Source organism: Halichoeres trimaculatus, unplaced genomic scaffold (assembly GCF_033239565.1).
Source record: "Halichoeres trimaculatus isolate MK-OKI-2021-1 unplaced genomic scaffold, fHalTri1.1 fHalTri1_scaffold_51, whole genome shotgun sequence".
In the NCBI taxonomy this organism is placed as follows: Eukaryota; Metazoa; Chordata; class Actinopteri; order Labriformes; family Labridae; genus Halichoeres; species Halichoeres trimaculatus.
Window position 1 is genome coordinate 124,858 of NW_027437230.1, and position 22,731 is coordinate 147,588.

The 22,731-nt window shown below is 42.7% G+C and overlaps 1 protein-coding gene and 1 long non-coding RNA gene across 2 annotated transcripts; both read right to left on the reverse strand.

Annotated features, from left to right (window-relative positions):
* Nucleotides 1-417: 417 nt before the first annotated feature.
* On the reverse strand, nt 418-5,502 carry LOC141786588 (zinc finger MYM-type protein 1-like). Its single transcript, XM_074665188.1, has 3 exons — nt 5,476-5,502; nt 1,096-2,382; nt 418-861 (listed from the first exon to the last, which is right to left on the reverse strand). The coding sequence occupies exons 1-3, from the start codon at nt 5,500-5,502 to the stop codon at nt 418-420; spliced, it is 1,758 nt and encodes a 585-aa protein (XP_074521289.1).
* Nucleotides 5,503-11,067: 5,565 nt separating this feature from the next.
* LOC141786590 (uncharacterized) lies at nt 11,068-13,754 on the reverse strand. Its single transcript, XR_012597854.1, has 4 exons — nt 13,674-13,754; nt 13,395-13,422; nt 12,971-13,104; nt 11,068-11,190 (listed from the first exon to the last, which is right to left on the reverse strand). It is a non-coding gene; the product is annotated as an uncharacterized LOC141786590 (long non-coding RNA).
* Nucleotides 13,755-22,731: the final 8,977 nt, after the last annotated feature.

The following is a 22,731-nucleotide window of genomic DNA, read 5'->3' on the forward strand; positions in this document are numbered from 1 at the left end:
CGGCACAGAAAATAGTTGGACAGGAAAATGTGCGGCTTCGTGTGGATGTAGCCTGAGTTTGACTGACTTATTGACTGTTTTGTTGACATTCCCTTTAGCGCAGCTCCATCTAGTGTATGCATAACGCAACCCCAGCCACTACTATAGCTTCTAATCTATGCGCCCTATAATGCGGTGCGCCCAATATATGAAAACAGTTGTCAAATAGGCCAGTCATCGAAGGTGCGCCCTATTTCCGAAGCGCCTTGTAGTGCGGAAAATACGGTACATTATGCATAAGAAAAAATGTGACAACTCTGTCATCAAAAAGGCCACGGCGGGCCATGGTGCTGTCCACGGTGCTGAAGCTGGACAGGTACAGGGGCATGGCAGCCCATTTGTCACAAGATGCATACATTTTTTTAATGTAACTCACCGCTACTTGAAGAGCAATGGCATTCTTCTATCCTTCATCGTGGCAAACCGAGTAGTGATTCTGTCATATAGCTCCCCGCGGGACTTGAGGTCTTGTGTGACAGAAGACTCCATGGAGATCTTGGCCAAATGTCCCAGTCTGTCTTGTCCATAGCTGTTTCTCAAGTAGGTTTTGATCCTTTTCAAGCAGGAAAAGGACCTCTCTGCAGACGTGCTTGACACAGGTATGGTGAGCATCAGCCTCAGTAGTTTGCAAACTTCGGGCAAGGCAGAGGTCAGTTCATCTTTAATGAGCATCTTCAGGAGCTCAGCTGGTGGCTTGTGAAAGAGGGTATCTGCATAGATGACTTGCAGCTCATTTCTCAGTCTCAGTTCATCAAAAACTGGGTAGGTTTTAACCAACTGAGAGATCTCAACCCCCGGGAATCCTGCAGGCTGGGAATACGTCTTAAATGACGCATTATCCAGGACACAAAAAAAACTTAGACACTTCATGTCCTCAAACCTGTGTGTCATGTGCTGCACAATACCATCAAGCAGCTGGAAAAAGAGGCGTCGGTAGGCATCCACAGGCCCTGTGTCCTCATGTTCCCCATCCGGCGTGACTCCCAGCTCAAAATCTGCCCAGGCCCGGCAGCGCTGCTTGCGTCGCAGCTAGTTTGGCATCCCAACAGCCTGTACTGTCTCCTCGTACAGCTGATTGAAGGTTTCGGTGCTCCGGGTTGCTTTTAAAGCAGTCAAAGTGCCATTGACTCTTTCCTCACATTTTCTAATGGCCAACGCTCTGCTCTGAAGCACCTGGAAAAGGGGCTCAGTCAGACCAAAAATCGTCTTGAAAACCCCAAGCATGAACATGAAATCAAAGTCATCCAGCTTCTGTCTCAATGCCGAGCTCTGTGCTATTGCATCCTTGTCCCAACCAGGTTCAGCTGTGATCCGATCCAATGCAGTGATCAGTGATCCTCGGCCCTCATGCACTGCGTGCACTGCGCGGCTTTTAAAGTTCCACCGAGTGGTGCTGCCGCCGGGCACGCGGATGCTGTCCACTTCTTTGAGCAGTGCTGTGCGCTTAGGTGAGCGGCTGAAGAAGTTGTGGAAGGAGTCGAGAGAAGCAAAAAACAGTCTTGATTCCCGAATATTGCTTGTCCCCTGAGCCAAAACTAAATTAAGTTTGTGTGCATAGCAATGAACAAACAATGCGTGCCGACATTTTACTTTTACGAGCGCCTGAACGCCTCCTCTCTGGCCACTCATACAGCTGGCGCCATCATAAGTTTGACAAATCAGCTTTGTCTCGGGATTGTAGCTGCCAATTGTTTTCGTCACCACTGCAGCAATGGTTTCAGCATCTCTCTCCAGACTAATATCATGGAAACCAAGAAACCTCTCACATATGATGCCGCTCTCGTTTACATAGCGGACTATGACTGTCAGCTGGCACCTGCACGATATGTCAGTGGTATCATCCACCTCAATGGCTATGAATGGAGCAGCATTTATTTCTTTATCAATTTCTTCCTGGATGACATGAGCAGTGCTTTTGATGATGTCATTCTGAATTGTCTTTGATGTGCCGGTAAATGCGGTTGCTGATGATAAATGCTCCGCCATGGTGGTGTCAAATTCAGCAAAAGTCTGCACAAGCTCCATGAAGTTTCCCCTGTTGCCGGAGCTGCTGGTCGATTCACTGTGGCCCCGGAATGCCTGCTCCTGGCCTCCGAGATATAATACAGCAGCAATCAACCTCTTCAAAATGGCACAGTTTTTCTCCACCTGTTGGTTGTGCCTCGTTACGCTTATTGCAGCCGCTTGATCCAGTGCTTCATCAATCCGTACTTGTCCGAAAAGTTTAAGTTTGAGCTCAGATGTTATACGGCCTCTGGACTTTGAATGCCTCTCCATGGCCCTCGCGAGGTTGGCCAGATCCACGAATCCTGTGGTGCTCAGGGGTTGTTCAAGGAGCCTGATCTGTCAAACAGCAGACATGGCCAGCAGAAAAGCCGGTTAAGCCTGGCACTCCCTGTTAGCCACTCGTTTCTAGCATAGTTAGCTTCACAAAAAGAGCGGACTTTTCCATCGGCTCTGCCCTTCGTTAAGTGGAGCATTGGAGTCGGCCTACCGTCCCGCTTGACCTTTAGTTGAACCTCAAAAGGAAGTTTTTTGAAGTCATTTTTTACAAAAAAATCAAGATCTTTGTCACCATCCATAGCTGAACTTTCTGTGTGGGCTAACACTGACACTCACACTGGCGCCGGCACAGTTGAATCAGTGTGTTTATTTTTTCGTAACGGTGTGTTATTGGCTGGAAGCCAGATTCGATCTGGCCTCCCTCATATCTTTTTTAATGATGCATCAACCAGTAAGCGATGAGCCTTGCTTCAACCTGATTGGCTAATACAGGCTGTTTTTTTTTCTAAGGGAGGCAAAGTGAAGCGGGCCTCCGTGCTGACTGACAGGGCAGAGGGCATGAGACACGTAGTGTAATACACAATGAGAGCTTGACAGGAGGGCGCTGTTTTGCTTCTCACGCTAAGCCAAAGCAGAGGTGCGCCAATGTAGTGTTTTGACAAGGAAATGACAATATAAAATACATTGTGGTTAAGCTTGTTTATAGGCTATTTTTTTTCTTTCTTGTTATATTTTTTGGGGAAGCCAGGCTTCCCTTGGCCTCCGTGAAAAACCGCCACTGGTTAGCAGCCTGTAGCATGTCAATGCTAACTAGTGTAGGGCTTGATGATTTCCCTCGAGCTGAGGAGGAGGCGGTGAGGACGAAATGCTGGTTCTCGGATGTGAGCTGGGAGGTGACGACGTGGACCTGTCCTTCCATCCATCGTTGTTGGGAACGTGGAATCTCGCTCCGGGGGGTGGATGAGCTAGCTGTGCCAATCCAGCGGCATCATGCTGTTCACGGACGTGGCTGACGGAGCAGACATCGGACGCCGCGACACATCGGAGGAGCTTCGCCTGCTGTGAGCAGACAGGATCCAGGAGACAGAGACTGAACAGACTGCTGGGGAGGCTCAGTCCTGGACCCTGTGGAGGTGGAGACTGGCTGGGCTGGAGAGTGGTGGACGAGTGGTGGACGAGTGGTGGACGGGATGTCGTCATCTAATTTCTTATGGACATTTTTGCACTTTCTATACTCTTTCTTACTTATGTTTTCTTAAATGCTGCGGTGACTCCTGAATTTCCCCTCGGGGATAAATAAAGTATTTTTCTATTTCTATTCTTTCTTCTATTCTATTCCCTTGGCCTCCGGGAGAAAACGCCACTGGTCGTTATTTGACACCAATTCACGCTACACCACTCAGCCAAACCAGCACCCCAAATAACAGAAAATTTTACTCAAAGTGGCTGTTTTCAACCCCAACAGTCCACAAGGGTCAAACAAAGAAAATGGTGCTTTTCCGCCAAAACAAGGTTTCAAAGTTCTTGTTTGTTTCACTGAGGATATGATTTTGTCTGCCTTGTTTAGGGTTGTCTTGATTGTAATAACTAGAATGTTAATTTCAGTGAAAATGGTAACAGGCAGCTATTTAACCCTAGCATTTCAAGTGAAAGTGATTAGTGTTGACATAACATAACACAGGATCACATTGTTCTTTAACTGTAAAAAAAAATTAATCATCATTAATTTTGAAATTAGAAAGAAGAGACGACACTCCAGAAGAGGTCAACTGAAATCGTGACTTTTTAATAATGACCTCAGAATCCTGTCGTTGTTGAGTCAAATGAACCCTTTAACACAGCTTGCCTACAAAAGTCCAAAACCACTGTCATTTGTTGAGATGCAGCTCTCCAACTGAAAAAAAAGATCTCCATAAGAGCAGATATGACCAGGCAACCTGAGGGTGCGGAAGCATGTGGATGAAGTTGGATGCTGTCCTCGGACAACCTCCACCTTCATGTCAGTCATGGGTATTTCCCATCCAACCTAGAACTTAAAAAGCTGCTTCATTTTTTCTTGGGATGCTGAAAGTACACAGAAGCAAAGCACAACACAGATATGTCAGATAAGATCGGAAACTGAGACAATCAATAGAACAATAAAAATTAAGCTACAGCTTTAGGGGATAGTATGGCTCTTCTGATGTCAGTTGTATAAGGTGCTTGTGCCTTGCACCTGGAGAAGGAGGGAGAAAGGTGGTCTTTGTATTTGTAAGACATGCCACTATTCAATGCAGCACTATGCTCCACCCTGCATACACTTTGCACTATTTCACTAAACAGTGGGCAAGCTGAAGTCCCTTATTTACATCTCATCAGAAGAGCTCAACTCTGTCCTTAAAATCAATAAAAAAAAACTATTTAAAAGGCACACTTCAAAGCAGATGGGTTTTGAATGCAGCATACCTGTTCTCACAAATTAATGCAGGTACCCAATTGTTCTATGTTTGCAATCAAGTGGCTACCCATCATCTGTGTCATCCCCCAACTCTGCATCCTCTGGCCATCTGATATGGTCAAGAAAGATCTAAGGAAGAAAACAGAGCGATCGTGGTAACTTTACAAAAGGTGTGTCATCACTTGCAGCCATTCTTGTTAATGTTAGTGTGCTTGTTGGTTTCTGTCAACACAGGAAGATCCCATGCCAGTGCTAAGTCAATTATGGCTGCTCTCTGATCCTCTGTGAGTGTACTGTGTTTGCTGCATTCTCCTCCTTTCTTGTCTGAGCCTTGATCCTCATAGAGCTTTTGAAGAAAGACAAGAAAAAGCAAGATCACTCTCAAATAGTAAGTTAAGATGTATTAGATAGAACTATAGTGTAGTCAAGTATTATCAAACATGCAAATGTTAGCTTGTGTATTGGAAGCATCACACTTAATATAATTTTGATTTCAAAAATCAGAGCAATGTGGTATATACTTTGATTTGGGGACATTTACATACTTGTGCTAAATTACCTTGTAAACATTTTTCAACATAACACTAAGCTTAAACACAACTCTGTTGTCTATCAGGATGTGAAAAAGAACTTTAACATTTAACATTAATCAAAAAGTGGTAAGAACAAAGAAAACTGTACCACCAAAAGTATGAATTTCTCCTGTATAGACTTACAGGTTTTAGAGTCTCCCTGACATCCATGTCTGCCACATCTTCAAGGGTAATTGTAGCCGTCTGTGGATCATCACCTAACAGCACATGAAGCACTGCTGGACTGAACCCAGGCAGACGAGAGCCACCGTGTAGAAGAGAATGACCAATCATCCTTCCTGCCACAACAAACATTTCACTCTAAACCAGCACTTGAGAGGTTGATGGGATTAGATGGTCAGCTTGGCCCTCAAACAGCAGAGCCCCAGTTGCATTTCCTATGAAGGTAAATATTGAGCATTAAGGGTGTTACAAAAATGACATTTCAGTTATTACATCTGTCAGACAGTTCAGCAGATAATAAAGAAATACACAAAATTCATTCATTTTCTGAACCGCTTATCCTGTTCAGGGTCTCAGGAGGCTGGAGTCTATCCCAGCTTTCATTGGGCAAGCAGGGTACACCCTGGACTGTTCGCCAGTCAATCACAGGACTGACACAGACAGGTACACAGCCTTTCACACACACACACTCGCACCTACAAGTTTTTCTCTACAATTTAGTGTTCAATTAACCCTGATGAGCATGTATTTGGACTGTGGGAGGAAGCAGCAGTGCCCAGAGAGAACCTACGCATGCACAGGAAGAACATGCAAACCACACAGAAAGGCCCACCTGCCAAGCTGGAAATCGAACCCGCAACCTTCTTGCTGTGAGGCTGCAGCACTAACTGTTGCGCCATCCGAAATACACAAAATACTACATAAAAAGTTCACGTGTATTGTGCATTTACACAGGATTTGGTTTTGTTGGTTTATTTCTTGAGGATATACTATGAGTCTAGGTTGAGAGAAAACTCAACAAGTCATGCAAAGTCAAAATGTGGCCTACAGCAATTTACAAATTTTATGTCAACGCCCATAATAGATTCACATACCACTGTAAAAAAGAGGAAACTACATTGGTGCTGCCAAATTGTACAGGCCTACATCACATTCTACAGACTGAAAAAAAAATATTTGTTTGAGAATAATTCATTTGAATAATTCATTTGAATTATTCTCATCTCTTAAAATAAAAAGTTTTTTTCCCAGAACTATTAATGTTTAGATGGGGAAAAAAACCATTTCTTTAAGAGCTTTGAAAAACATTAAGAATGTTGTCTCAACTTATGTAAAAATCCATGGTCCAGGAGTTGCATTAAGCAAACGTGTTCTTTTTCTTATATCACTTTGTACAACACATTTGTCTTGAGGACTTACCTAGATCAACTTGGAAACCATGATGCAATTTGTGCATTACCATACTGAAGAAGTGACGATTTACACCATCTCCAATAGCCACATCTCCTGGAGACACAAGTAATAGTACATAAATGCAAAGAGTGACCTCCTGTATTGTACCAAACTTGACTGTTCTTTTTCTATCCACTTTATTGTGTGAGGTACCAATGCATAGTCAGTGTACCACATGCAGTGGATAGAGGTGTTCAAATCAAGGTTTTGAGAAGTAAATAGAAGTCCCACCAAAGAATCAATGGATCTACTGTCCTGAGAGTGGGTGTGAGAGTGAGTGGTTGTTCGTCTCTGAGTTTGCCCTCTATGACAAAATGGAGACCTGTCAAGGTCACTCATCAAAAGTCAGCTGGGATCAGCCCTGGCCTCTCACTTCCCCATCAGAGATAAGTGAGTAAGATGATGGATGAAAACACTATTACAATAATATGTCAGCTGCTGTACTGGAATTTCTGTGTGCTTCTTTTCTAAACTGGGGGTGTGCCAACAGCCAACAATAATGGATAAGGACAGGATGAATATCTCATCCAACCACCTTCAACAAATCAGAACTTTCTCATCAAAGGATTAATGGAAAAGTGAAGGGCAGTTTGTGATTCAGTATTGGGCATAACGTACATCCAGAAGCTGTTTCATATGCAAATGATATTTAAATAAAAAGCATTGTTTATATACATTTCAAGCTCCAAATTAACCCGAAAGTATGCTTCTCTGGTCTTAAGATAGAAGAGAGAAAGAAAGTGAAAAACCAACATGCTTACAGACTTTTAAAACAACACAGTACATCTTTTTTGGTCAGGTATCAGTACCTTGTAGCTTTGCTTGAAAGGGTCTTGCCCAGTCAATCCTGGGAGCTTTGTAAAAGCTCAAAATTCTCCCTTCTTGCTCCTCTAGGTCTTCCCCTATGTCTATCTTGATCTTGAGGGTGGGCTCATCTTCACTGCTCTGAATTAATGTCCTTTTGTAATGGTCCGCTGCTAGTTCTGGATCAGCAATCGCTTCCCATGCTGAAAATTCAAAAGTAGTTTACAAGGTACCTGAAACAAAGTGGGCAGTATACCTTGCATACTCTATGCACTGTAGTAAATACTGAACAAACCAAATATTAGAGTCTTTATAGCAATTTTTAAGGTGCAGATCTATGATTTAAGAGAACATTCCTAACAATGCAAATCTTTCATTTCATTATACTATAATTCCAACTACCTTGAACATTACATTCCATGGGTGTGGGCTCCAGTGGGTTATCCGCTTGTGAAGAATTGCAGATAATCCCAGGAAATCTAAACATTAAAAAAATTCAAATAAATAAACGAAAACACACAAGGACAAGCAAAAATATACACCTCATTTTGATATTTGAAACAACAAGTATTCCTACTACCAATAAGTTTTTGCAGGACCCCCATGGCAACTGCACACTCATAGGTATCCAATTTATGTCTGCTATACCTTTCCCCATAGACATTATACACGTAGACGCCTCATTGACTGGCGATGCCTATTGGAGCTGACATAGCTGCCGGCCGCCATCTTGGATGGGTCTCACACACTGCCCCAGCACGTTCATTATACTGAGAAAGGTGTAGAATGCACAACTATTATGAGCATAACTCAGCGAATTTTTACCCGATTTTCACATGAAAACGTTAGTTATAGTGACATAAAACGATAAATGGTCAATAAAACAAAATTATTGTGAAGTCTTACTTGTGAATGGTAATCCCACATGATCTACTCTCAAAATTGCGCTGGTTATAGCAACCGTAGGTGGCACAAAATACCGGCATAATTAATCACTTTGCGCTCAATCCATTTGTGTCTGCTGCTGGAATGTAGTGAGGAGACCCATCCAATATGGCGGCGACACGCTACGCGGTTCAGTACGTAATGAAGTGTCTATGTATATATGTCTATGCCTTTCCCCACATGAACTTGCATGGAATGCCAGGCTCTCAGCTGGGAATTACTCATATTGGACAGGAGTCCTAAGGGCACATCCTTATACGGGGATACACACACAGTGGTTATTGAACTACAAAGAACTTACAAAGAATGAAATAAAACTTTGTTTTCAATATCAGTTTTGGTAATTTGTCACTGATTTTGCCTTAAAGTGGCATATGAGTGGCATCTTACCAAACCAGCATCCTGCTCTGATGTTTGGTCCTCAGTGGCATCACTCCTCTTGTTAGTAGAATATAAAAAATATGAAAAAAAATACTTTTCCGGCAGTTACATTGTCAACCAAGGTACAGTATTCAATCCTGTGATGGTTAAAAAATTAACAAATGTGCCAGGGTAGATTAGCTAATTTAGTTATAACAGGGTTCCTACAGCTCAACCCAGGTTAAATTCAAGACTTCGTAAGACTTTTTTAAGGTCGTTTGAAATAAAATTTAAGACCAAGTCAACAACGAACAACAATTGAAACAAAGAAAACAAATAAAAACATCACATGAATTACCTGGCAATTTTAACCCAATGTTTGTTTTTTAATAAAACATCACTTTTTACCTTCTTTTTAACCCCATGTTTACAAATGTATGCCTATTTTCACATGTCTTTTGAAATTTAATATCAAATTTAATTCCCAATTTTGCTGCCATAATCATTTTTCCTAAGCCACTTTTGGACCAATTTTGCCATTTTTTGCGATTTTATACCTACTTTGCATCTATTTATTAACCTTTTTCTACTTTCATACCATTTTTACCCATTTTTTACAATTTCATGCCTATTAACCTCAATATAAACACTTTTTTCCCACTTTTGGACCATTGTTTTACATTTTTTAAACCCAATTTTAGAACTTTATGCCTATTTTGCAGCAATTCATCTTTTTTGGCCACTGTCAGAGCCATTTTTGCAATTTTTACATGGTTTTTGAAATTTAATTAAAAAAATTTAATTCCCAATACTGCTGCCACAATCAATTTTCTCAGGCCACTTATGGATTTTTTTTGTCAATTTTTCCCCATTTATTTCTATCTCCTGGCACTGTAGGTAGAACCAATACATGCGTCTGCTCTAAAAGATCCTGGTGCAACCACATCACCGTTTTGTTAGTTCTGCTATTGTGATCATGCGATGTTGCTGTGAGAGTAAACCGGTGAATTATTTTTGAAAAATAGATAAATGTTAGTAAATATTTTTTAGTTCAATCCAACATAAATCTTACTGATGTGTTCAAAATTTTAAGACTTTTGAAAATTGGATTTAAGACATTTTAATGCCAATTAAGGCTTTACTTTTAAAATAATGAGTTTAATGCCTTTTAAGACTTTTCAAGGATCCGCGGGAACCCTATATAAATCATTCATAATCCAACTTACATGTTCCTGACAGGACTGAATGTGAACTGGAATAAGTGGAAGGGGAATCAACATTCCACAGGTGATACGAGTATTTTTTGGCATCCTCTGAAACTCAGCTGCATCGAATGGCAGTAGACTGGTTGTTAGTTTGTCTTGCAGTGGGACAATGTAAAGGATGTTCTTTCCATTGTTTGATGAGCTCTTCAGAATTTTAGCAGTATACCCCTCAGACCCCTGAGGCAATGGAGTGTTTTTTTCTTTGACCACTACCTCCTATAGATTAGATTAGACAAGACAAGACAAGACAAGACAAGTATAAGTTGCAAGACACTTCACCCATGTTGCCTGTGTACAAATGTGACTGAATGTCTGGCAGTGATTGGAGAGACCATAGACCCAGTATGGCAGCCTCAGAGCAGCTGTAGCAACAAATGTATAGCTTACCAACACCACTGTGATAATGTGAGAGTGAATGAATAATGTATTCAGTAAAAGAGAAAGGTTTTACAAAAATACAATGCATTATCAATATTATTGTTATTATGAGTACTAGTCACATAATATAAACTAAAACTCTACATAAGTGACAGGAGAAACTCACTAAGAGCTTTTTCAAGCAGCCAGCCAACACGCAAATCTCACATTTTGGGATATTCTTCTAGCAGCACCCTGCATATCTGGAATAAGATATTGTGGCTGAACATATAAAGTAAAGTAACTTGGCTGATAGGAAATTCAGCCTGGCTGTTATATGCCCCTATGCACTATATAAAAAGTGGATAACGCATGATTAAAAAATTTACAGTAGGAATATGTTTGTACATCAGAATACAATCAGCCCATCTTTGTCTCTCCTCATGAAATATCTGCACAACCATCTTTTCAGTGCCGTATGATCTTGTTATTTGTCAGTCTTTGAGGCTCACCTCTGTGTGATCTGCATCATCTGCAATATTTATAGTCCTTCTTCCAAGACCTGCCTGGAGAAGCACTGTTTTGTCATGGGGTGTTCTGTCTGTGTTGGCAGGCTGCAGGTAGAACTGCAGCTCCATTCACCACCCTCGTCTGCACATCTGCTGGTCTTTTTTTGCGTTTTTGTCCCCTTGAATACATTGCTGGGAAACATCTTGAGTAAAAGTTTGACAATAATCAATAAGTGAAATTTGAAAAATAAAATGATTGATTTCTTCAATAAATGTAATTTTAAGATGCATTGCACCATATTGTTGTATTTGTAAAATTCTGTGTTAAGGCTTTGTTATGCCCTGTCCAGCTCTTAATAACCATATTATCTCCATAGGAAGTAATTAATAAGCATCCTCCACTGACATACAGATGTTCAATAGCACTTAGCCTTGAACACTAGTAGGCAAAAACTTGAGGCATGGATACATTCAACCTGTGGACTTTTTCCCCCAATTTATTTCACAGACACAGTTATAAGGAGTTAATTATGTAAACTTATTCATCACAGCAATTTTGATCTAATAGGGGAGACTGGGGACAGTTGCAACACTTTTTACATTACTCTCAGTTACTCAGAGAATATTTGGACTAGTCTCACCAAATCTTTACATATTAAACCTACATCTGTCTGCCAAATGGCCATACCATTTAAAGATGGCTACTTATAACATATTAATCAGAATATTTATTTGAATAGAGGAATTCAGACGTTGCAACTGACCCCAAACCTGGGGACAGTTGCAACACAGATCAGGGACGGTTGCAACATATAAAAAAACATTAACTTTTCACTAATTATCCTCAGGGTTTTGTCTAAATAGGACAAATACTAATGTGGGCTCAAATTCAATTTTCTTTTTTGTACAGCTTTAAGGTATTTAATTTGTTTTGTTTTGTTTAAAACATGGGCCTACCTTGAGTCAATGTGCAGATATTACTGAAGCTATAAAAACTCAATATTGCATTTTTGGGACAAAAAGAATGGAATAACTTGCAATATTATGTTTTGATGCCGTGCTTGCAAGATTCTTTTTTTTCTTGTGGAACCTGAACAATGTGGTGTGGCATATGTCAAAGGCCTTGGTCACTGCCCTCACTGATTTGCCCTCAACTGTAATAATATCTAAGGCTTGTTCCAAAATACTGAGGGGAACCCCTCTCTTAGTGACTCTCTTCCTCACTCTTTGCATACTGAAAATAAACAGAATACAATTTCTCTATTTAGATGATTCATTCACTCTATGACAAGTTTATATGACACATACAACATACAACAATAACTAAGTGCTAATTTTTGCTTTACAAGTTATTTGGGAAATTATTATGTTTATCATTAGTGTTACTTTCTTCATATGATCGCCTGTTCTGTTCATCATGAGCAATAAAATGTATTAATTTTGCCTATTTTGAACTAAAAATGTTAAAAAAATATGGTTGTGTGGTCTTTTCTAATATGACTAACCTAATAGCATGGGGACAGTTGCAACAGTTGCAACTGTCCCCATGGTACCAGTCATGACAAAACACCATGTGCTAGCTAGCCACATTGACATTGACACATGCTCACCATGTCATTTAATAGTCAACAAACAGTGATTCAAACTAGATAGGTTTGGATTCATTCATACATAAGGTCAGTATGACTAAACAGCTCATGAAAAAAGCTATTTTCATACCTCCAAAACAACTTTACTTGAGAAAAGCAGGACCAGATGCTCAATATGGCCTCTCTCTTCTTGGTGGGTAGAGGGTCTAACTGAGCATGTGCAGTGTGAGTGTCATCACTCTAGCATGTTTCTGATTAGAGAAATAAGGCTTGTTGCAACCGTCCCTTGTTGCAACTGTCCCCAATCTCCCCTAATAAAAGTGTGTATCTGAGAATTTCTTCACAGCTTAAGATAAAACAACAATAACATGATTTAAATATAGTGGACACTTGCCGTTACATCTCCTGATGGACACTGGTTGGTCTTCCAGTCCTGGGAGTGACAAGCCCAGAGGTGAAGGGCTGAGCTTGTGCACTGTTAATTGTGCTCAGAAGTGCACGTACTGCAGCCTCAATTTCAGTGGTACTCTAGAAAGATAAGGGTTTTGTATATTATTTGATACTTAATATTACAATGTACAGTACATTTAACTTGCATAACTCATAATGTGGTTGTTTGGGTTTTGAGTTTTCTCGTGGTTGTGGGTTTCTTATGAGCTTTAATTATGGTATGGCATTTTTATTTTTATTGATAGGTCAGTTGGTCTTAAAAATCTGTTGATTATGCCCAGATAAGTCCTGAGATACTTCGATATGACTGGCTAACAAAACCTTTAGCTATTATCGTCTCAGAACATTGGCCATGATAATGTACTCACCTGAGAGGACCCACCCTGCTGTCATTTTCTACATGGTAAAATAGAAAAAAAAATGTGAGGCATGGTTCATGCTAGCAAAGAGGCTCAATATGTCCAGGGGTGTTTTTAACGGGAACGGGAGGCTAATTTATATGAACTTGTTTGTTAGCTTGCTAAGTTTATAGCAAACACAAGAAGCTAATCCTTTCAAGGCGGTCATGTTTAGCTATTTACATTGCTCACTGAGCGACCAGTGTGCATACTTATCCTGTAAGTTAAAAGTACTATGGTTTGCAATACCTTAAATCACTTGATGCTGGCGGCGAAGGGTCTTGTTGGTAGATTCACTCCATGTCCACGCGCAAGCGCTCTGACCTGCCAGGGTGGCCCCGCTCTGATTGGCCAAGGTGGGCCGTGCTCTGATTGGTCATAGTAGCAGCCATTCTCCAACAGACCCCGCCTCTGTATCCTGCAAGTGCTCAAATTACTTTTGCATCAAAGATCTCAGACAAACCGGAGCAAAAGTGAGAGTGCAGAAATTGCTGTGTGAGCACTCGCAACAGTGGATTTGTGCACTTGCAAAAAAATAAATCTGAAGACCTGTAATTGTTGAAATGTATTTGCAGAAAAAAAATATCTTCAGGTATGCAAAAAAATAATTCTTCAACTACACAACTCTTAAAGCACTTTTATTTGTGAATGCAATTTTTTTTGTTACACATACGCAAATTTCTGGGCATCTTTTACTGAGACTTCAGATTTGTTTTGCACCAAAGATCTCAGAAAAACAGGAGCAAAAGTGAGAGTGCAGAAATTGCGATTTGAGCACTCGCAACAGTGGATTTGTGCACTTGCAAAAAATAAATCTGAAGACCTGTAACTGTTGAAACGTATTTGCAAAACAAAAATATCTTCAGGTATGCAAAAAAATACAACTACAATACAATTCAACTACACAACTCCTAAAGCACTTTTATTTGTGAATGCAGATTTATAGTTACACATACTCAAATTTATGGTCATCTTTCTCTGTGACTTTGAAGTCGTTCTGCACCAAATATACCTTCATATGGACGACAGAGAAAGCCAAAATGTGTCATAAACAGTAACACTAACCACAGCATGAACAGTGATTTTTTTGTCACATAATACCAAGGATGGCAGAGTTCCACATGAACCTGCAGCGTCTTGTACGTCGTGTTTGTGCCAAAAACGCTTTGCAAAAAATGAAAAATCATTCCAAAATCACACTTAAACACATCTTTTTCGATTGTTTTCTCCTGGATTTGAATGCAACACAAGAAAAAGCCTTGGGAGGGCAGAGATAGCAGAAATTTGAAATGATGACAGTAACCACAACAATACTATGCCGGATGCCAAAACATAACTAAAAACGCACAGCAGTGATTAAGATGGAATTTGTATGACAAAGACACATAGCAGTGATTAAGTCACAAAGTAGTGAGGATGGCAATTCAGATGAACCTGCATTACAGATTCGTGTTTAGTAAACGAAAAAAAACCTTGTAGAGCGAAAAAGAAACTAATCATGGAGAATTATTCAAAACCGTGCTTTTAAGCTTTGATAAACACATTTGGAATGTTTCCTAAGCAAATTTGATGTAACTCATGTATTTTGTGTCAAATATGATAGGGTTTGCAGAAAACAGCTAGGGAGGATAAAGAAAGCAGAAAATGTGTTGTTGATCACCGTTAACAATTTTTCCGTGTTGGATGAAAACGCTCAGAACACCTATTTTGGTCAGCAGTCATGATGAACAATTCAGACACAAGCTCCTGTGGCTACGGCTCTTTGATATTCATTTTCTGATTGGCTCACCGTGAGAAATCACGTCCACATGATATGCACATGATCGCAAAGGACGAATCACAGACCACTTTTACTCATTAATATTAAAACGCCTTCCCTGATCAGCCAATCATAGACGAGTACTCACGTGAATATTAAAGAGCCATGTGCAGCAGCTCAGGTGAATTTAGAAAAGGCTTGATTATGTGATATTATTTAATCAAAGAACAATAGTAAGTAACAGAAGGTATGAGGAAAAACTGACCCATTTATTATTAACCAATGGGTAACAGAAACTGCTTATGTCGGAGTGCTTATATCAGAGATTTTAATTGGATTCCGATATGATACCGATACTTTTTTTTTTTTTTTGCTGATATCGGACCGATATCCGATATCAATATCAAACTGGGACACCTCTACTTTCAGTAATACTAGAAGGTTAATAAACATTCAGGGCTCTAAATTCGTACACCAGGCGCAGGTGCAGGTGCACCTGCCCTGCGCCGGCCTTCGCTGTGCGCACAGGGCGTGACCGGCGCACTTTGCAAGTTTCCTGCAGTGCCAAGAATGGCGCAGTCCAGGCACAGATGAGCGCAGAGCTGCGCGTCCACGCCTCCCTCCGCGCAAATGGCAGTGAGGGAGGAGAAAAGCCGTGAGTGGGTTTAACACAGCCGAGCGCTGTATTCACCAATTAAATGAGCGCCTCTCCTCACCTTTAAATGCCCTGCGAGGCGCAGCGTCTGATTGGTCTGACTGATCTACAGCTGATTACAGCTGCGTGGGGTGCGCTCCGCCTTGTGCCGAGGATAGACCAGGTTGGAGCTGGCGAGCTTTCAGCGCACTTTTTTGGCACAGAATTGTCACTGCGCCAACATGAATCTGCTGACACCTCCCCCTGGTGCGCCGTCAACTCCCCCTGGCGCGCCGTCACACCCATCTTTGCGCAGTGGTCTACCAAATTGTCAAATTGGCAGCGCACGGCGGTGCGCTGCACGAAATTAGCACTGCGCAGGCTCGCGCCCCCTGCACTGCGCCACGAAATTAGAGCCCTCAGACTCCATCCCGGCTGAAATCATCCTATCTCTAGACGCCGAAAAGGCTTTTGATCGGGTGGAGTGGAGCTACTTGTTCCATATTCTATCTATTCCCCATCTCTGTTTGCTCTAGCGGTCAAGCCCTAAGCCGTATGGCTTCGTTATGAAGATAAATTTGAAGGGATTTTCTCGATTTGGCTTATCTCTTTATGCAGATGACCTTCTGCTTTACATCACCAATCCAACTTCATCACTTCCTGTTATCTTGGATATTCTAGAACAATTTAGGAAATTATCTGGCTATAAAATTAACCTACATAAAAGCCAGTGCTTTCCAATTAACTCCACTGCAGAGAACGTCCCTCTAGCAACTCTTCCCTTTTAGGAAAGCGACCCAAGGATTAAAATATCTTGGTGTTCTTGTAACAAAACCATTCTCTGAATTTTTTGCAAAAAACTTTCAACCTTTACTTGAGCACTGGAGATCAGTTCTATTTCGTATAGGCTTCACCCTTTAAGGCTATCGCTAGTTGGTTTACCCTAGTGCGTCAGCGCAGCACTGAAAAAACTTGATGGGCCTCCCGCGCTACCTGCCTATAAATAGCCACAGGTTCATACAATCTGCTTCCTCTTTTTCTTCAGCAGTCATGAGCATCACTAGGAGAACTTCGGTAGCAGTAGGCTTGTCACGATACTGGATTTCTAACTTCGATACAATATTTTGAAAAATATAAATTTTCGATACGATTTTCGATACCACGCAACCAGGGCTTGACATTAACATTTTTGCCCACCAGCCACTGTGGCTAGTGGTTTTTCAGAGTTACTAGCCACTCATCATTTTCACTAGCCACAATTTTGTTGTTGGATAATTAAGTCTAATATGATGAAAGCAGACAAAAACATGCTAAAGTTTACTTGAACTAGATCTAAAACCTTTTTAAATGTGAATGACCTCTGTTTACACTTAAATCAAGACTACATAAATGTTTAACCCCATTATCAGGAATTTAGTTCTAAAATGGTTGTGCTCCTTTCATATGAAAATTTGCAGACAATTAAGACAAAGTAATTAAAGGAGGAGTTTATTATTGCATTGACTGAAATTTGTTATACTTGAAGGTTAATTGAAAAGATAAAAAATAAACTGAAAAACTAGCAAGAAAAAATGTTTGCTTAGATATTTATTTACAACAGTAATTTTTCAGTAATAAACTAAGTACCATACTTTCTGGGCTATGTCACTTAGTAGTATAATTATACATTTTTTAAAGTCGTATCAAACAAAAGAAAAAAAAAACGTCATGAAGACGAAAACAGCAGATAGGCTATAAGTCACACTGGGGCATAAGTTTCATTTATTTAGAATGATTTGGTTTGTTTACAGTATTCCCAGAGTGAACTTTTTACATGTAACTGTGATAAATGTGTGTACATGTGTGTAACTCTTCGGTTAACGAGCAGCGCAGCCGCGAGTCATCAAAGCAGCACACCGCTCCTTCACACACGAAACGCTCCCAGTTTGCTCCGGCTGATGCCAAATTAAATTTTCATGAGCCCACGGACAGAGATTCTCTGCCCCGTGTGGACAGGTTGGCTACACCTTTTTCCCTCTCTTCACAGACAGTGGAAAACGAGCCTGATCAGCCCTTTCGGTCCGAGCCCCCCTATGGGCTGCAGCGCAGCTTTCTCTGACGCAAGCAGCGGCGGCAGGGGCTCTAAGCTGGCTCACCTCTCTCTCGGAGGAGTAGCCACAGCAACATGTGCGCCCACTCTCAGAGCGTTGCTCAAAGTGCCGGCGCGTATGTTCGCTGGAAAGGTGGATGGACAGGCTGATTGCTAGGGGCAGTTTGCTTCGACTCCTCCACCGTTCAGCGGGATTCTGGAGACACACCTGTCCTCACAGGACCAGTGTGTGTTCCTCCAGAAGGAGGTGCAGGAGCTTCTGCTAAAAATGTAATCTCCAGAGTCCCACGGGGAGAGGAGAATCAGGGGTTTTACTCCCGCTATTTCCTGGTTCCCAAGAAAACGGGGGGGATGAGACCCATTCTGTACCTGTCACTGTTCAACAAAGTGATAATGCAGCGTCTGTTTCACATGCTGATGACAAAAGAATCCCCCCCCTCAGTGTCACCCGATTTGGCTCACTGGAACGACCCAGTCCCGTTAGGGAAGGCATCATGTCACGTTTCTGTGTTCACGGATGCTTCTCTCTTGGGGTGGGGGAGCACGTGTCTCTCTCAGGTAGAGGGGGGGCAGTGGCCAGCTCACATGTCTCTCCACATAAATGCGTTGGAGCTTCTAACAGTGTGGAAAGTGGTCCAGCATTTCGCTCCTGTTTTACAGAAGCAGCATGTTCTGATCCACACAGACAACCAAGTAACAGCGGCTTATATAAACCGTCAGGGCGGTGTGCGCTCGGCGCAGCTGCTAGACATAGCCAGAAAGTTGTTATGTTGGGCGCACAGACATCTCCTCTCGATCAGAGCGGTGAACATTCCTGGTGTGCTAAACAGGGGGGCGGACATCATGTCGAGGGGAGGTCCTCAGGCGAGAGACTGGAGCCTGCACTCCGAGCTGGTGTTTCAGATTTGGTCTATGTTCGGAAAGGCAGAGGTGGACGTGTTCGCAGCGCGAGAAAACACTCAGTGTGCCCTGTGGTTCTCTCTGAGCGCACGAGACAACCCCCCTCTGGGGGTGGATGCCGCCCCTGGCCCCAAAAGCTTCTTTATGCTTTTCCGCCCGTCCCTCGGATTGCTCGGTTTCTGAGGAGGATTCAGGAGGAGCAGCTGTCAGCTGTCCTCATTGCTCCGGAACGCACGGGAGCGTCATGGTTTCCATGGTTACAGCGCCTGCTAGTGGGTCTGCAATGGATGATCCAGTGGCGGGGGGATGCTCTCTCCCAAGCAGGGGAATGATCAGGAGTTTCCCAGTGATAGGTCAGCGTCTGTGGGCCTGGCTGCTGAAAGGGAGCGCTTAGAGAGGCTCGGACTCTCGCCCGGGGTTGTGCGCACAATCCAGAGCGCAAAAGCTGCATCCACGAGAGCAGCTTTTCAGCGCTGGTGCATGGAGTCAGGCTGGGACCCAGTGACTTGTCCCCTGCCTCGCGTGCTGTCTTTCCTCCAGCTCCTAATGGACAGAGGATTGGTTTTAGAACGGTTAAAACTTATGCAGCTGCGATTTCAGCTTGTCATGAAGGGTTTGGTGACAGAACTGTGTTTAGTCACCCGCTGATGAAACGCTTGCTCAAAGGCGTTCTTTTGCTCCTCGGTGGGATTTATTGCTGGTTTTACGGGCGTCGAGCAAGGCTCCGTTTGAACCCCTGTCTCAAATCTCACAAAAGTTCTTATCACTAAAGACAGCTCTACTTTTAGCTCTTACGTCAGCTAAGAGAGTGAGTGATATGTCAGCTCTCTCGGTCGCTCCATCTTGCCTGCGCATTCAGGGAGATTGCAGCTCGGCTGTTCTACGCCCTAATCCTTCCTACATGCCTAAGAATATTAATAGCTCTTTTAAATGAAGAGTTATCAAGTTGGAGGGATTTTTCCCTCCTCCACATGTCTCTGGGGAGGAGACTACATCACACCTTTGGCCTGTGCGCGCTCTGTCATGTTATGTGGAGCGCACGGCCACACTGCATCACCCTCAGCGCTTATTTGTGCATCATAGAGAGCACTCGCAGGGGCGCCCTCTCTCTGCTCAGCGCCTGTCACATTGGCTGTGTGAGGCTATTTCACAGGCTTATGTGTCAGCTGGTTGTGTTCCTCCGGAGCACATCAGAGCACATTCTACGAGAGGAATTTCTTCCTCTGTGGCTTTGCACGGTGGGATGTCAGTGGAAGATATTTGCGCTGCAGCATCTTGGTCTTCCCCATGTTCTTTTGTTCGGTTTTATTTGAGGGATGTCTCTCTCTTCTCTTCCCACTCTGTGTAAGGAATCCTATCAGAGTGATAGTTAGGACATGAATGAATTCATTTTGTTTTTTGGATGAGACAGATGTGTTATTGAGTCTGTTCTGTTCATTGTTTGACTGTTACAATGCGTAACGGTCGTCTTCTCTGCTTTTCAGCAACAGAGTCGCAGAGTCAGCCCTTATGGATCGTGAGTATTCATTATCTGGAAGCTGATTAGGAAACACATCATCAGGCAGTTGGTTTTGCGCACGTATGCGCATTCAGGGCACAGGAGTTCACATGATGCAGAATTATGTGAATGGGTGTGTGTGCGGGCCTGAGTTAATTCTTGGAAGCTTTGATGCTGGGCTCTTTCGGATGAGGACCCAGTGAGGCATTGACTACATCCTGCTTTGCCTTTAACCCACAAGCGAAAGCCTTAAAGAGCGAAGCCTATACGAAATATAACGTTAGTTACGTATTGTAACTCCAGATTCTATGGGTATAGGTGCAGCCCTTTAAGCCATGTGCCTCACTGGTTCCCTTATCAGCTGAAGAAAAAGGCTGTTATCGGGAGCAGATTGTATGAACCCATGGCTATTTATAGGCAGGTAGCGCGGGTGGCCCATCACGTGTGGGCGTGGACTAAGTTTTTTCAGTGCTGCGCTGACGCGCGAGGGTAAACCCACTAGCGATAGCCTTAGGCCCCGTTTACACGGAGACTCCCGCAACGATTCTTCCTTTGCGTTTTCAAAAGCCACCCGCGTTTACATGAGGACGGCGTGAAAACGATCCGCGTTCATACGACTCCAGGAGGAGAAGTCTCCTCTTCTGTTCTTTCTTTTTCTGCCGTTTTGTTGTGTGAGACGGTCGGCAATCCAACCGTAACGCGCATTACCGCCAACTACTGGCTCAACTGGAAATGTGGCTGAGCGCGGAGCCTTCACCTAAAACTGCGAGTGCGCATGCGGTGACGTCAGCGTTTCACCCTGAGACGCTCCGCTCTGTGTTTACACGAAGCTGGATGGAGGAGCGGATTCAGATCTTTCCACTCTGGGGAGCTTTTTCAGAAGTTTGCGGTTTCACTGAAAACGCAACGTGGTCTCGTCTAAACGGAAGGCCAAAACGCAACGAAATGTTTGCGGAATCGACCCTTTTTCGGGGTCGTGTAAACGGGGCCTTAAAGTGCTGCGCCTATACTCATAGAATCTGGAGTTACAATACGTAACTAACGATCCGACTAGGTGGTCCACTATCCCTTTATCATTACCAGGTCGTATCAACCTGATCAAAATGATGGTACTTCCCTGCTTTCTTTATATCTTTCAACATGTTCCAGTGCTCATCTGAAAATCTTTTTTTCTTCACTTGGCCAGCTGAGTAATTCCTTTTTTTAAGGTGCAATAAATAAGCTAGAATAAAGATCAACTCTCCAAATTCCTAAATCTCTCTGGGGTCTGGCCTCACCTGATTTTTGCCATACTACTGGGCTAGCAATATCAGCAAATCCTTTATTGGAATGTTAAGGTCGCTCCTAATAATCACCCTCTATGGGCCTGCATGGAACCAGCCTCCTCACCCGTTGCGTTATGGTCAGTGATTTGTTCACAGTTACGTTCACCAATCAAGCGAATAGCACAGAACACCATTATTTCTGAGACCTTGAAAATTTGGAGTCAATTAAGGAAACAATTTGGCCTACATTCCTCATCGAAACTTGCTCCAGTTTATCGAAGCCTTTTTTTTCTTCCATCCTGCTCCAACTTAGCTTTTGAATCCTGGTCAAATAAAGGTCTGCAAATTCTTGATGACTTTTATATCCTGGGTGTTTTCCCTTCATTTGCAGAACTATCAAAAAAAAATCTCTACTTTAATCTCACTTATTTTTTAGATCCGTCATTTGTGAAAAATCAATTCCCTCACTTTCCCAAGATCTTTCTTCTTTCTTTCCCACTCTCCCTAAAGATCCTTAAAACCCCTTAAAACACTTAAAACCCACAGAGAGAGAAAAATAACACTGGTGTTTAGTGTTTAAAAAGCTCCTTGACCCAATTAAAACCGAGGTTCAATATAAAAAGGTCCTGTGAGGGTACTTAACTCAGAGAGGGGTGCATCCAACGTTGCTTCCCCTCAAAGCCAATGCCAGTGCCTCACAGCAACGGTCCCCTTGGCAACTCCACGGTGACTACCCAACATCAGCCTCCACCCAACCGTAAAGGCCCACAACCTGCTGCTGCTTCTTCTTCCTGAGCAATCGGGTCTTTTCAGGGTTGCTTCTCGTGCTTTGCTGCGGCCCTGCTGTCGTCCCTCTCTGCTATCTGTTGCTCTTTTTAGGTGTCTGTACTGAAGTCTTGCCCAACGGTCCCCAATGAGCTGGTTTTAGGGGGGATACTTCAGGGCCAGCCAGAAAAGTCATTACCTACCCACACACTTCATAAAACACAGCATGCAATAAAAATGTGAAAGACCAACCCTGTCACACATACACAGATTCTGAAGATTGTCGTTTAGGCTCCTGTATGGCAGCTGTTACTACTGTCAGTCATGTCTGTGACTTTTGAGGAGCTGACTGCACCCGGCGTACTGCCGGTAAACATCAGAGCAGGTTATTTTGACT

Coding starts and splice junctions, on each gene's coding strand:
- LOC141786588 (XM_074665188.1), bottom strand. CDS start 5,502: ATGGATGTCAGGGAGACTCTAAAACCT. Junction 2,383..5,475: donor TCAGGGAGACTCTAAAACCT/GTAAGTCTATAC, acceptor GCTGTTTGACAG/ATCAGGCTCCTTGAACAACC. Junction 862..1,095: donor ATCAGCTGTACGAGGAGACA/GTACAGGCTGTT, acceptor GCGTCATTTAAG/ACGTATTCCCAGCCTGCAGG.